Source organism: Lichtheimia ornata (genome assembly GCF_029851405.1).
Source record: "Lichtheimia ornata isolate CBS 291.66 chromosome Unknown scaffold00049, whole genome shotgun sequence".
Lineage (NCBI taxonomy): Eukaryota > Fungi > Mucoromycota > Mucoromycetes > Mucorales > Lichtheimiaceae > Lichtheimia > Lichtheimia ornata.
Window position 1 is genome coordinate 201,709 of NW_026695369.1, and position 15,372 is coordinate 217,080.

General features: G+C 43.9%; 4 protein-coding genes across 4 annotated transcripts; 3 read left to right on the forward strand and 1 right to left on the reverse strand.

Annotated features, from left to right (window-relative positions):
* Positions 1-1,828: 1,828 nt before the first annotated feature.
* Positions 1,829-2,116, forward strand: O0I10_008934 (uncharacterized protein; the record flags this gene model as incomplete). The annotated part of the gene is made up of 2 exons (XM_058488933.1): positions 1,829-2,023; positions 2,072-2,116. 2 exons carry the CDS (start codon positions 1,829-1,831, stop codon positions 2,114-2,116), a joined length of 240 nt encoding a protein of 79 aa, XP_058340353.1.
* A 5,754-nt stretch (positions 2,117-7,870) lies between these two features.
* On the forward strand, positions 7,871-9,972 carry O0I10_008935 (uncharacterized protein; the record flags this gene model as incomplete). Its single annotated transcript, XM_058488934.1, has 8 exons — positions 7,871-7,951; positions 7,995-8,244; positions 8,308-8,497; positions 8,583-8,620; positions 8,699-8,840; positions 8,910-9,005; positions 9,069-9,239; positions 9,297-9,972. 8 exons carry the CDS (start codon positions 7,871-7,873, stop codon positions 9,970-9,972), a joined length of 1,644 nt encoding a protein of 547 aa, XP_058340354.1.
* A 240-nt stretch (positions 9,973-10,212) lies between these two features.
* On the reverse strand, positions 10,213-11,780 carry O0I10_008936 (uncharacterized protein; the record flags this gene model as incomplete). The annotated part of the gene is made up of 6 exons (XM_058488935.1): positions 10,213-10,656; positions 10,715-10,759; positions 10,825-11,083; positions 11,146-11,491; positions 11,558-11,646; positions 11,725-11,780. 6 exons carry the CDS (start codon positions 11,778-11,780, stop codon positions 10,213-10,215), a joined length of 1,239 nt encoding a protein of 412 aa, XP_058340355.1.
* Positions 11,781-12,312: 532 nt separating this feature from the next.
* Positions 12,313-13,576, forward strand: O0I10_008937 (uncharacterized protein; the record flags this gene model as incomplete). The annotated part of the gene is made up of 2 exons (XM_058488936.1): positions 12,313-12,403; positions 12,480-13,576. 2 exons carry the CDS (start codon positions 12,313-12,315, stop codon positions 13,574-13,576), a joined length of 1,188 nt encoding a protein of 395 aa, XP_058340356.1.
* Positions 13,577-15,372: the final 1,796 nt, after the last annotated feature.

The window sequence follows — 15,372 nt, forward strand, 5'->3', positions numbered from 1 at the left end:
CCACGTAAGCAGGTAGTAGCAACAAATGCAAGATGATTCGTCTTTTTTTAAGACTGCCACATTCATCAGGGTATCCATGTATACCCTATTCATGGTATGCATACTAGTCGACAATTTGACTGACGCGGCCACAATGACGATCTCATATAATAATCTAGAAGTCGCGCTGTGTCACCAAAAACTACAATATCAATCCAGCCATCGAGATTCAGGGCACGGCAATCCTTTGCCGTTGTCGGATGCTGAAAATTGGAATGTCGGGTACCTGTTGCCATTTGTACAAAGCATGAATCTCGGCAGGCGGAGAACTTTTCGATGATACAGCAACGTTGTCATGATACATTGCCAAGCTTACTCCATCCATGCATTATTGAATTTACTATCACTACGGTGACAATCATCGCCTCTTTTCAACCTACTCGTGATTAGTAGAACGCTTTAATCCTGTGGCTTTATTAACATGACCATCCGTGCTGAGAATTGCTGTCAACGAAGCGTTGAATCGTGACAAGCATGGTTGACCTTGTCTACCAGACCCTTACATCCTCCCATATTTCTATGGTTGTCATATACCCAATTCCTTCCATCTATCTACCAAAGCAATAACCATAACCATATCCATATCCATAGGAAATCGTATGTATTGAAACAAGTTGCTACATGTAAATAAAGCTGCTTCCATATACTAGCTATCTCTGTTGACGTGAGAAAGGCTTCAATGCATGTTGCTGCAAGGAGCTTGAAACGATGCAGTGTAGACCTTGCTAAAAGCAACTGCTGTTACGTTTGGTCATCGTACAAGAGAGTACAAGAGCGTGTATTGTAGTAGATTGACAAGGTTGTGAACGCTGTTTGATACAATGGCGCAAAGACGTTGCTAATAGCAATTGCTGGAATGAATGCTTTTACGCTTGATCGTGATCGAGGATTGTACAAGAGAAGGTGAAGTGTCAAGAAATGTGGGTGTTGTAGTGGGCGTACACGGCATGGACTTGCCATTCAGTCAAGGCAATCGGATCAAGACAACTGTGGGATTGACATGATGGGTTGAAGCAGGACAATCGTTCGCAGGTGGTAGATGTGCTTGAATGGGGCAACAGTTGAGAATGGGAGGAAGAGAAGATGAAGTGGGAGTGGAAGAGGTGGAGGGAGTTCAAGTAGATTTCTTTGGTGCTTGGATGACATTTCTTTGTTTGAGCGTTGCTCATCCAAATCCCCCCTGATCAAGAAAGGTTGAATGATGGAAGTGTTGAGCTGGAGCAGGACAATGGTTCACATGCATTGGATTCGGCGACAATTATGAAAGGGAGGAAGGGGCTATCAAGTGGCAGTTTACATATAACTTTGCAAAATGATCTTTGTGAAATGGATGATGTTTCTGTGTTTGACCGTAGCTCAGTCAAATCCCCTCGGATCAAGAAAGTTGAATGATGGGCATGCTGGGCTAGAGCAGGAGAATCGTTCATATGCATTAGTTTGGGCAACAATGGTGAAAGGGAGGAATGGGCTGTTAGCAGCCAATGATGAGCTGTTACTGAATAGTGTATAAAACGTATCATCCACTTCTGCATGATAGTCTGTGTTACACAAAGACGCCCCTCTGCATCGTTGGCTCTATCTGGGTCTATCTACTTTATAATGAACAACGAAAACAACGACCTCTTTTCATATAACATCACGCTTACAGCATAGGTAAAACATAAAGGTGCCTGTATCTCCAAACTTTACAATGAAACGTGGGGTTTTGAATAGAGCAATGTGCTCGGCTTGGCCAACTGCACCTTGGATGAAAGTTTCACGATCAAGTATGCCAATCCCAGATTTCGCAATGTCGCTACCAGCCAAACTCGATCCAGGGGTCGACCTCTTCGACGACGACGACCAAAAAAATATTTTTTGGGCTGTTTGCGACATTGAACGCGAAACTTTCACACAAGGTGCTGTTGGCCAAGCCGAGCACATTGCTCTATTCAAAACCCGACGTTTCATTGTAAACTTTGGAGATACAGGCACCTTTATGTTTGTAAGTGTGATGCTATATGACAAGTGGTCTTTGTTCATTGTGAAGTAGCTGGACCCTGGCAGAGCAAAAGATGCAGAAGGTCGTGTTGTGTAACACAGCTACGTTTGCATGAATGAAAGGGTCAATGTATAATTACTTTATGGATCATCTAGGAACAGGCATGTATTGCCAGCTAACGGCCACTTTTATCCAATCATCATTGTTGCGAGATCCACTGCATGGGAACGATGCCCCTGCTCCAGACATTCATTTCCATGATTCAATTATCTTGATCCGAGCTGATTTGATTGAGCTGCGGTCAAAGAGAGATTACATCACTCTGGACATAAAGCACGCTCGATGTAGCTGAACCGATGTAATCTTGTGTGAGCGTAACTCAACCAAATCAGCTCGGATCAACCTACTTTAATCATGGAAATGAATGTCTAGAGCAGGAGCATTGTCCACCCACAATAGAATGCACAAAAGTTGGGAATGCACAAAAGTGGCTATTAGCTGCCAATGTATGACCTGAAAATGAGGGTTGCGTAACTGTCATGCATGGTCCCTGAAGTCCAAACTTTTTAACCCAGTTACACAAACACGTCCCTCTGCATCTTTTGCTCTGCCAGGGTCCAGCTACTTCACAATGAACAAAGACCACTTGTCATATAGCATCACGCTTACAAACATAAAGGTGCCTGTATCTCCAAACTTTACAATGAAGCGTGGGGTTTTTATGAGAGCAATGTGCTTGGCTTGGCCAACTGCACCTTGGGTGCCAGTCTCACGATCAAGCTTGCCAATCCCAGATTTCGCAATGTCGCTATCAGCCAAACTGGATCCGGGGGTGACCTCTTGAAACTTTTTTCGACGACCAAAAAATATTTTTTGGGCTAGTTGCGACATTGAACGCGAAACTTTCACACAAGGTGCTTGCTGTTAGCCCAAGCCCGAGCACATTGCTCTATTCAAAGCCCACGTTTCATTGTAAAAATTTGGAGATCTGTACGCCTTATGTTTGTAAGCGAGTGATGGTCTTTATTCATTGTCAAGGAGCTGGACCTGGCTAAGCAAAGTGCAGGGAACCCTCAAACTAGGCAACTTCCGGGTTAAAAGACGGACTTCGGGACCCATCTGCGGCAATTGCACACAACATATTTCAGGTCGCCCTTGGCGGCGCTTAATAGCCACTTTTGTGCATTCTTTGTGCATTCTAATAGGTGGACGGTAAACCTACATTCATTTCCATGATTAAAGTAGGTTGATCCGAGCTGATTTGGTTGAGTTGCCGCTCACAAGATTGCGCTCAGGATTCCTTCCCATCAGCGTGCTCGTGTCAGAGTGATGTAATCTCTCCGACCGCAGCTCAGTCAAATCGCTCGGATCAACCTACTTTAATCATGGAAATAAATGTCTAGAGCAGGGGCATCGTTCCCATGCAGTGGATCTCGCAACAATGATTGGATAAAAGTGGCCGTTAGCTGACAATACATGCCTGTTCCTAGATGATCCATAAAGTAATTATACATTGACCCTTTCATTCATGCAAACGTAGCTGTGTTTACACAACACGACCCTCTGCATCTTTTGCTCTGTCAGGGTCTAGCTACTTTACATTAAACAAAGAACCACTTCTCATATGTATCACGCTTACAAAACATAAAGGTGCCTGTATCTCTAAACTTTACAATGAAACGTGGGGTTTTGAATGAGAGCAATGTGCTCACTTGGCCAACAGCACCTTGTGTGAAAGTTTCACATTCAATGTCTCAACAGCCAAATATTTTTGGTCGTCGTCGTCAAGTCGACCCCTGGATCTATTGGATTGGCCTGGTAGCGACATTGCGAAATCTGGGATTGGCAAGCTTGATCGTGAAACTTTCACCCAAGGTGCTGTTGGCCAAGCTGAGCCCATTGCTCTATTCAAAACCCCACGTTTCATTGTAAAGTTTAGAGATACAGGCACCTTTATGTTTGTAAGCGTGATGCTATATGGGAAGTGGTCTTTGTTCATTGTCAAGGAGCTGGACCCTGGCAGAGCAAAGGATGCAGAAAGACCTCTTTGTGTAACCCAGCCGATTTGCATGACTGGAAGGGTCAACGTATGGTACGTTATACACTATTCAGTAACAGCTCATCATTGGAAGCTAATACCCACTTCCTCCCTTTCACCATTGTTGCCCAAACTAATGCATATGAACGATTGTCCTACCCCAGCCCAGCATTTCCATCATTCAACTTTCTTGATCCGAGGGGATTTGACTGAGCTACGCTCAAACAAAGAAATGTCATCCAACACCAAAGAAAACTACTTGAACTCCACCTCTTCCACTCCCACTTCATCTTCTCTTCCTCCCATTCTCAACTGTTGCCCCATTCAAGCACATCTACCACCTGCGAACGATTGTCCTGCTTCAACCCATCATGTCAATCCCACAGTTGTCTTGATCCGATTGCCTTGACTGAATGGCAGGTCCATGCCGTGTGCACCTCACTACAACACTCGCGTTTCTTCACACTTCACCTTCTCTTGTACAATCCTCGACCACGACCAATCGTAACGGCATTCATTCCAGCAATTGCTATTAGCAATGTCTTTGCGCCATTGTATCAAACAGCATTCACAACCTTGTCACTCTACTACAACACACGCTCTTGTACTCTCTTCTTACCATGACTAAACGTAACAGCAGTTGCTTTTAGCAAGGTCTACACTGCATCGTCTCAAGCTACTTGCAGCAACATGCATTGAAGATTTTTTCACGTCAACAGAGTTTAGCTAGTATATGGAAGCAGCTTTATTCACATGTAGCAACTTGTTTCAATACATACGATTTCGTATACATGAATGTGGGTACATTGGATGGAGAATCTGGTTATATAACTTCGAGAGGACACAATGAAAGATGGCAAGGTGATGATGAAGCAATAACTGGATGGTAGCTATGATCAATGTGTGAAGAGGTATATGGTATCCTGCCACTTACCGAATGGCGTTGGTACACGAGAGATTATGAAGGGGGTGTTCATGACAGCAATCTTACACTGATAATGTGCATGGGAGTGTGAGTAGTTATCCATGCTGTGATGGATCAAAGTGAAAAACAGTTGGTTAGAAGGATTAGATTGTTGGAGCTGCCGCATCAACAACAGCTCACTGGTTTCTTGGCTGCCATCAATCTTCGCTCATCGCTTGGTATCCTTGGATACATCATGCTGACTCGTTTGGAAACGTGTCAAGCGAATCCAGTCAGCCAGTATCGAATAAATCTAGGACAAGGGAGCTGTAACGTTGTCGATGGTCGATACATGATGAAGTCCACTCACCCTTAATGTTTTTGTAAGTGGATTAAGTATGTGGGTCCACTTTTGGTGTGCATGTTCGATACATTTAGCTTGCCAAAGCAGGAAAATCATCCAAGATCACAAGAGGCAGTTGATGCTGTGAGACGATATTGTGCATAAATTGGAGAGGATACATGTAAAAGCCAAGCATCGATCCGTCAGAAAGAAAACGCAATTGTGGTGAACATCAATGATAAGAGATAGCGAATTGACCACTACTCAATTCTTCCTCATCACTCATGCATTCTTTTGTTCACGCACTTTCATTACATTTGATGATGTACGACACCAGTCGACAGCCTCCCAGATTCTATAAAAGCTCACCTTCTTGTGTCACCCAAAATACTCTCACGGGCGTGTACCTCGGCAAAAGGCGAGCCAATGCTTCATCTTGTTCATGCATCAAACACCAAACTTTTATAAATATAGCAATAAACAAAGTTAGTTTAAAGCGATGAGGTGTCTTTAAAGACTACTTTCCTTGTTGATTAATGCCATTGGTGAATTATTCGTTTGGGATTCGTTTGCTAGATCGGATGATTATGTCGGGATCGCCCGGGTTGCAATCGATGCCAAGGTTCGATGTAGCTTTCATATCGTTATAGTGCGTCGGGACGAGGATCCACAATTCTTTATGGTTTGTACGCCACAGATAGGCGATAACAACGCTGATCTTGCAATGATTCGTTACACAAGGAATAAATTTCCAACCGCTTCCATATATACATACCTCCCGCATCCATGCACGCATACATCAATTGGTAGTTTGGGCTCACCATCCATTGGCAATCATCCCATTGTATAGCTAGCCATTGAAAAGAAATGCATACGTTGTATGAAAAAAGTCATCCAGCAATATCATGAACAGCCCTGAGAAGAAGCTCATTTTCATACATTTCCTATCCCATTCATGCCCCTTACATAAATGCAATCAGCGTTGGCAGCAGCTTTGTTTTTTGATGAAATCAGTACCACTGTTATCGATATGAGATCCTGCAAGCGTGTAATACCAACATCATGAGCATGTCTATGACTCTATAACAACCCGCTTATTGTGGCTCTGCAATTAAGGCCGTTTGGCCATAATACAGCAAGCAACATTTACCACACGTCATTTATCGTATCTCAAGGTTGATAAAGCTCTGAACGCAATACAACACCCATTGAAAGGGGGAGGAAGCAAGAGGACATGACAATGGGACTTCCACTCATATGCTGGCATTCCCCAGTCTTATACATCTGATGGCATTGTTATCTTCTTTCATGATTGATTTAATGATAAGATCGAGTCCATAACCAATTCTACGTTATTCATAGACATGAACATGCTTGATTTTCATTGTTGAACATGATTTTGAAGAGCTGTTGTGTAGCGCGTGTGTATGGCGGAGGTGACATTTCTCGATGATCATGTGGTGGTGTAGTCATGTGTAATCTTGCATTACAGCATTAATGTTGTGCACAGCAGCAGCAGCAGCCAATGTGTGTTTTGCAGCTCGTTAACAGCGCCAGCTGCTCATCGTTGATTTTGTGGGGTACCTGTCCGATCGTACAACCAAAGGACAATGACTTGATTTTCATTGGAAGTTCCATTCTTTGTCATCACTAGCACCAATTGAGGGAAAATCCGATCCATCGGTAAGCGACATTGCCAAAGAAGCCAATACTTTACTGTGAACCTGTCATGAGTAATTTGCACCTTCAAGGGCTAGCGTGGGAACACACATTTGCACTATCTAGCGTGTGTGCTGCGGGGAGAAAATTAACCAATGAACAAAATCGGGGTGGCGCACATAGTAGCCGAGAGTCCCATCTATTGAAGAAGTGCTTGTTGTAAGAAGAGAAAGATGGAGGACGATCATTTCATGTGAAAATACACAGCCACAATTGATAGATGCATATCATCAACCTATTGAGTGGGGATAGAATGACCCATTTCATGCTTGTTGTTGTTGTAGGATGTATCGTGTGTAGGGAGTGATAGTAGAAGAATGGCTCACACCACCAATGGCGTAGTAGTAATGGGACACCAACAATATGCTTCTTCCCAATTTTGCCTCTTCGCACGGCTTAGTGAATTTGACCTTATACCCAGCGGTGATATCATGGGAATCCTTCATATCCTTATGAACATTGTTCCAGATAATCGTTGCACACGTGAGAATGTGCGGCACAAGATTCCAATAGGTGGGTTGAAAAGCTTTACAACCTTATGGAGTTGGCTTTTGACCTTATACGCATTTACACGTTCCACCGATGAGTAACAGGATTTCTTATCATTGTTGCTTACTCCCATCGAAAACAAGAAAAGGTGGGGTATAGCTTGTTACACGTATCATAGATAAAGGGACGAATGATATAGAAGGGCCAATACGTGTTTAGTGAGCTTAATGATGATTTCATTGTTGACAGGTCTCACGTGTGTGTATTCAAGAGAAATTAGCTGCACACATGGGACATGGAATGGCATCAAAAAAGCAAGGGGTCCTGGTAAAAAGGGAAAAGTGAATATAGACTACGATGTCTTATCATCGGCCGGCACCCGTATCTGATAATTGGTTACGGCGGGCTCCTCAATGGGGTCACACAGCGATTAAGGTTGTACAGATCAGCTTGTATCATGTCGCTTTTTGCATATATATAGAGCTTGATCCTGGCTGCAAACGATGTTGGATCATCCTCCTCATCTTCTTCATCTTCCAACATGCAGCTTTTCAAGAATTTGGCATGGATAGCAGCTTCTGCAGCATTGGCTTTACCTGCTAGTGCTGAAACCATTCGCACCAAGGTCGCAATTTTAGGTGGTGGTGTTGCTGGTATCAGTGCCGCACGCAATTTGACTGCCAATGGCATCGATGACTTTGTCATTGTGGAAGCCCGTGATATTCTCGGAGGTATACTCTCATCATCAATCTTTGGGAAATTTAGCGCTTGGAGTATTCACAATGAGTTTTTAGGACGTGCCCAAAATGCCCCTTTTGCCGGCACCCACGTCGAATTGGGATGTAACTGGGTCCAAGGCCTTGGCACTAATCCCATCAATGAACTTCGCAAGGAGCATGGATTGAAGACTGTGGCCAATGATGGTGACAATGTTATCTTCCGTGACGAGGATGGTGTCGTTAACCACACCAAGGCGTACAATGAGTAAGTTCTTTGTTTTTCTTTTCATGGGCCTCCTATGCATGTCGGCGTAAAATTATACCTATATATTTACCCTTGATGTTCTTAGATACAACGATGCATATGATTCCATTTGGGATCTCACAGGTGGGTACATTTGCGCTACGGCAATTGAATGCTGCATACCAATGCATGATTTCTAATTTTGGCCTGTCCCATTTCCAGAGAAGCGTCTCGCCAACAACCAGGTGGATATTTCTGCAAGAACCGCATTCAACCTTATTGGCTACAAGCCCCAGACTCCACTTGAACAAGCGGTTGAGTATTACCTTTTTGACTGGGAAATGGCGGAGAACCCTGAAGTTTCGTAAGTACAACGCTGATCCGTATTTTTGTATCCAACATGCATTGTACCCTTACACAACATGATACCCAGGTCGACGATCTATACCATCTACAACGACAACTTCACTTATGGCGACACCGTTTTCGGCCCCGACAGTGACAGTGATCGCTTTGCGCTTGATCCTCGGTAAATATTCTAAAATGGAAGGTACTCATGTATAAATGCATGCATGCTAATCCCCGCATATAGTGGTTTCAAACACATTTTCTTGGAAGAGGCAAAGAAATTCCTTAAGGAGGATGATGACCGTGTACTTTACAACACCTTGGTAACCAAGATTGAGTATGACAAGAACGGCGTTGCCATCCAAACCAATACCAGCGATGTGATTCTTGCCGATTACGCTATCACCACCTTCTCGTAAGTCATCATCCCTTGCACCACTTTACAAGCCGATTAACCAACATTCGTTTTCAGCGTTGGTGTGCTCAAGTCTGATGCTATTGAATGGTCCCCTCCCTTGCCCGATTGGAAGTTGGAAGGCATTTATGGATTTGACATGGCTACTTACACCAAGATCTTTTTGAACTTCCCTTACCAATTCTGGGACGACAACCAATACGCTGTGTGGGTTGACCCTGATCGTCGTGGCTACTTTAACACTTGGCAAAACTTGAATGCTCCTGGTTTCCTTCCCAAGAACACCTCCACCAACATCTTCTTTGCTACTGTTACTCAAGATTTGGCATTCCAAGTTGAAGCTATGGAGGATGAAGAAGTCAAGGACCTTGCTATGGATGTTCTTCGCAAGATGTATGGTGATGATATCCCTGAAGCCAATGAGATCTTGTTCCCCCGTTGGCACTCAAATCCTCTCTTCCGCGGCACTTACTCCAACTGGCCCATTGGCGAGACTGGTGAACATCACGTGAACATGAAGGCACCTTTGCACAACCGTGTCCACTTTGCTGGTGAAGCCATGTCTGTTGAGTTTTATGGTTTCTTGCAAGGTGCTTGGGTTACTGGTGAAGACACCGCCCAAATTGTTGCCTCGTGTATCAAGAATGAAAAGTGCGAGAAGGCTGAGTACTTCCCCCAAATCACCAATGCTCGCATTGAACCCCACTATATCTTGAAGAAGCGCTCCTTGTAATGAACATAGTACCTGTACAAAATCCAAAATATACATATAATTAACCCTGTGTGCAACGTTGCACAAGCTACCCTTAAATCTCCATTGTTCCTTTTTTTCATTTCTTGGGCTTTATGTCATCACATGCAAGCTTACTATTGGTTGCTTTCAATCTCAATACCGTGCCCTTTACAAAGATCCACCATCCAGCTATGCCTTTCATCCCATCTAACACTTTGGTGTATAGCTCCATTTATATAATCATTGACGACCTCTTTCTACATCTCTAGACCTTGCATCCATTTCTACGCTATTATCATCATCTTCATGCCATTCCATCCAATCTTCCAAAGATGCACCATCATCATCTTCTTGTGCTTGTCGACTCAAAAACGCCAATGACTCTTGATCATCTTGTCGTTCCTCTTGTTCAACTTCCTTGACAGCACGCTTAGCGACAATGTAAATATAGATCATGACACCAGTAGCAAGTACAGAACCAATAATCATTGCAATTGATCGAGCGGTATTGGCACGCTTCTCGCTATCAGACATTTCGCTGTCATCTTCATCGTCGAGGAATTGCTTTGCAAAGGATGTCAAATTGGCGCCAATGTAAACATGAAGAGCAATCTTGGTAAGTGTAAGAGCGGTGCCGATGGTGTAGTCCCAAAGCGAAATGTTGGTGGCGGCGAACAAGACATTCTAAAATGGACATGGATATTAGCACCATCATTTAAGCTTGCATTGTACGCATACTTACCAAGAGATTGAATGGATACGGGGATAATCTGATGAGCAAAAAGAGCTATGATTGGAATGGATGCATTGGTCAATGGGTGATTATGGAGGTATCACATGGTTATTGTTTACCTTGAATCCTTTCTTTTCGACAGCATGCACCACGGCTTTCAAGTTGGGATATCGAGCCATCAATCGTTGAACAAAACCTTTGAGCCATAATCGAGACACCACAAAGCAAACGACACTGCCCAGCAATGCACTAAAGTATGATACCGGGAATCCTTGAGCAAAGCCAAATGTAAATCCTGATAAGGTCTGATAGGTGCCGTAGCCAATCATTGGAGGGAAAGCGCTCAGGAAGATGAGTAATGACAATAGCAGATAGCCACTATGTGGGTGATACATGAGCATCATGATATGGTAGCTGAAAGACCTTTTTTGTCATCTTACCCAAATCCCATATCACGTAACAGATTACTGAGATCCTCAAGAGCGGTGTATAGTTCGTGTCGATAAGAGTACATGATCATGCCCATTATCCATGAGATGAGAAACAAGCATATGGCCCACCGCCAATCCTTGATTAGTTGCCATAGTCGTCTACGATCCAGTAATTGCTCAAGTATCCGCCGTGCTCGTTCCTTATATGTCATGCTGCCTTGTTCAGAGAACCAGAATGTCTGCATATCGTGTGGATGGTCTTCAGACTGCCGTAAGTCGCTGGAAGAGGTGGTTGCAGGGTTGTTGTTGCTAGGTTTATTCAATGGGTTGCCGTTCATTTCAAACGAATCGGTGTCTTTGGTTCACTTGCCGAGAATTAGAGCACACATTGAAAGGCATTGGCTTTGTGGTAATGGCTTACCGTTTCCTGTACCAAGATGGGTGTTGTTGTTGTTGCCAGCTAAAGCGATCGCACTAGTTCGCTGCTGTGGTTCCATATTCGAGTTCAGCCTGCTGGAAAAAGGATAGCAGCGGTGTCAATATGACAGCATAATAGAAGGCGAAAGGAGGTACTCACTTTGGGCTTACAAGGTGGATTGTTCAAAGTCAAGATAAAGGAACGTCGTCGATACGCATTTTGTCATCTTCTGGGTTATTGGCCAGTTATGGATCTTTTGTCTTGCATCATCGTGCGCCTAATAGGTTACACACATTTGATCTACTTCCTCCTCCTCCTCCATCGTCATCATCATCATCATCATCATGTTGTCTACCTATTCCCTTATGCAATTGTTGTATATGGCCCTTTTAATCACTTGCACACTTTTATGGATCATGTATGATAAACTTTGGAGAGAGAAAGGGCATTACAAAATCATTGTTCAGTGTTATTCCTTATGATGACTTAAAATGGGCTAGATTGGATGATTCAACGACTACTATTATCTTGTATGAATGAACAATAGGGGAAAAAGAGAATGAGGGATGGACTTTGATATCGAATCCAATAAAGATGAGAGCGATCGTGTGGAAAGTATAATAGAATGTGCTGCATGATGAGTATGGTTTAGATCAAGTTACACGAGCCATTGAATGAGATTATTATCCATCCCGTATGCTGCTGTCCTTGAGCTTTCTAGTCTTTTCACTCCTTCCATTCCTTTATCATCAGCTTCGATGGTTAATCTGCGCTCTGTGGATCAGGGCCATCTCATATTCAAGCGTGCTATAGAACCATCATTGCCTGATCAAGCATCGGCGTCTGAAGGTACGTATATGAAGGTTGAAAAATTAAGCGACCTGTCGATCATCCTTGTTTGACCTTGTTGACTTTTGTTATCCAGACTCCAACTCGCTATTTGGTGATGGCTTCTTTTCTTTCGCTAATGGTGAATCCCAATCGGTCTCTGAAGCATTCCCAACAGCCACTGCAGAGAAGTCTAGCAGCAGCAGCAGCAACGCCGCTCACTCGTCTTCAGCTACCGAAAGCAGTACGGCATCGTCAACTTCATCATCGCCAACGAGCTCCTCAAGCAGCAGCAGCAGCAGCAGTAGCACAACCAGCAGCGCCAGTGAAAGCGTATCAGCAAGTTCTACAGATTCGTTGACACCTTCAGCTTCAGCTTCAGCAGCAGCAGCGGATGATGCCCAGTCGAGTGAAACACTATCAGGGGGAGCTATTGCAGCTATTGTCGCCATCGTTGTCATTGTTGTGCTTGGTATTGTATCCTACTTGATAGTGAGACATCGCATGAAACGCAAGGGAATGGCAAACAACAGGTTGACACGCTTCTCAATGGGTCCAACATATAATGCAACATCCGGTATGGGAGCAGCTCCACCACAACCACAACCACAACAAAGCTTTGGATACTCAACAGCCATGAACAACAATCCACCACCTCCAATGTCATCATCCACGTATCCTGATCCATTTCAACCATCACCTTCCATACAACAACAACAACCCGTGTATTCTTCACCCATGCAACAACCATACGCTGCTCCTATCGCTGAATCAATGATGGCTGCTGGCACAATAGCTGCTGCTGGATCCATGCAACAGCAACAGCAACAGAATAATACCATGGCAACCATGGCAGGCAACAATCAACCACAGCAGCCAATACATACAATCGTTGCTGGATACACGCCTGCATTAAGTGATGAGATCCAAGTACATCCTGGTGATCAGGTGCAAATCATTGCTGAATATGATGATGGATGGTGTCTTGGCATGAACTTGACAACTGGACAACAACAAGGTGTATTCCCCAAGCATTGTTTTTCACCTCCTGAACCACCTTCACAAACAGCAGTCGCTCAACAATTGACTTATCCCACACCTAACTTTTTGGGTGATCCGTTATCCGTAACAGCAGCACACCAGAAGCGCGCCAGCTCTCTTTATGGTCCTCTTCAGGCTACTCCATTACACTAGAAGATATCATAGCATCATTTCCAAATACAGACGAACGTGATGATTTATATACGTGAATAATGGTGATGATGATTACAATGATGACTATCCTAATCATGGTGATGTTGACAATGGTGTTGATGATGATGCCCTCTCGCAACAACTTCCCTTCGTCATGCAATAGTTTGCCATGGTAGTCATCTTTTCCAATTTCACATGTCCCAACATCGTGCACTTGGCCATCCTTAACCACAATAAAGCGTGTATCGATCTTGAATCCCTTGGTGTGTGTGTCTTGGTCATAAAGGATGTTCTTCGTCGCCGTGGTATACTTGAAGATGTTCTCTCCACTGTGATTGACATGTTAACAATATGAAAGAAAACCTGTAACCTTGCTATGCTTACATGTGTTCCATGGCTTTATAAACATGCGGGTTTCTGGATCCGTCTCTGCCATCCTTAAACGGCATATGTATTCCTCGCCTATCAGGGAGGATGCAGATTGCTTGGATGACTAAAGGTTATTTGATGAGTTATTGTATAGTTACATAACAGCTGGCAGAGATGTATTACTTGTGATGCTATCGTCCATGCATCAATGATAGATTCAGTCTTCGGATGCACGGCTTCGATCCTCAAGCGTTTGAAACGCTCTTGTAGCGCCTTCCAGTTCTCTTCACAAAATAACGCTTTTTGTCCATCACGGATATCGGCGAGATCCAGAACAGAAGATAGGCCATTGCTAAATGGAAATAAGAATACGTATCAAAGAAACGGCGTTCAATCACTACAATATACCTCATGATTTTTCTGTCAGAGTCGGTTAGCTTCCCCCCTTTCTTGTACTGGCCGGGGATGTCTTCTCACGTGTGCTGATCTTTTGGATGTCATAACTATGACAAGTTGTGTTATTGCCCGATATCATCACAAGCTAAAGGAAGAGAATAGAGTATACCTTGTTCCATTTTGCTAATGGGTTTCCCATACGCATGCTTGCTACGCTGGCTGCTTGTGTTGCCAGAAATGAACCTTGATCCACCAGCCTTCCGATGTTTTTGATCTGTCACAAGCAACCCTATTAGCCATGGAAATAACCCCGTGACAATGTATCATACCTGGTTTAAAAGAGCATCCCAGACCTCTTGCGGCACCTTTTACCAAGAACAATGGTAACATTAGTCTCCATATGATAATATTAGTTCCAATGTCTACAGCACTAGTGGTACTTACTCAAGGATTAGAGCGTCCACCCCGTTCTAGACAGCCTCACAAAAATGCTTCGAAACAGTTGCAGCGAGTGCTGATCAATGTTGATATGGCTTGTAAAGAGCAGCGAGAGAGCCAGTGTGATCAGCGATGAATTGGCCTAGATTTGCTTGTTCATGAGGAGAGAAGTGGTCCTTGACAGCTATGGGGCAATGCTAGGCATTAGTTGCTGCCCAATATGAGACGAATCAAACTTACGCTTGTCGAATGCGGACCGCAAGTTGGCGTCCATTCTGGTAAAGATCAGGGAGGAAGGAAACTACCGCGCTTTCACGCAGGTGGCGCTTCGGCTGGTGTCTTGTCTTTGTTGTGTTTGGGCGTCGTTGTGAGCGCGTTGGCTATTCATGGATGGCATCACCATATGAAAGCTCGGAAATCTGTTGTTTAACCTGCCACCACCTTCATGGACGATGCTATTTGCACCATGTCAATTCCAGCAGAGATAGCTATATCGAAAGTGACAAGGTGGCGTGTATGAGTAGTGACTCATCATCCAACATTATCAGGCTTTACCTCATTACAAGATACAATACCGCAATACAACGGCAATG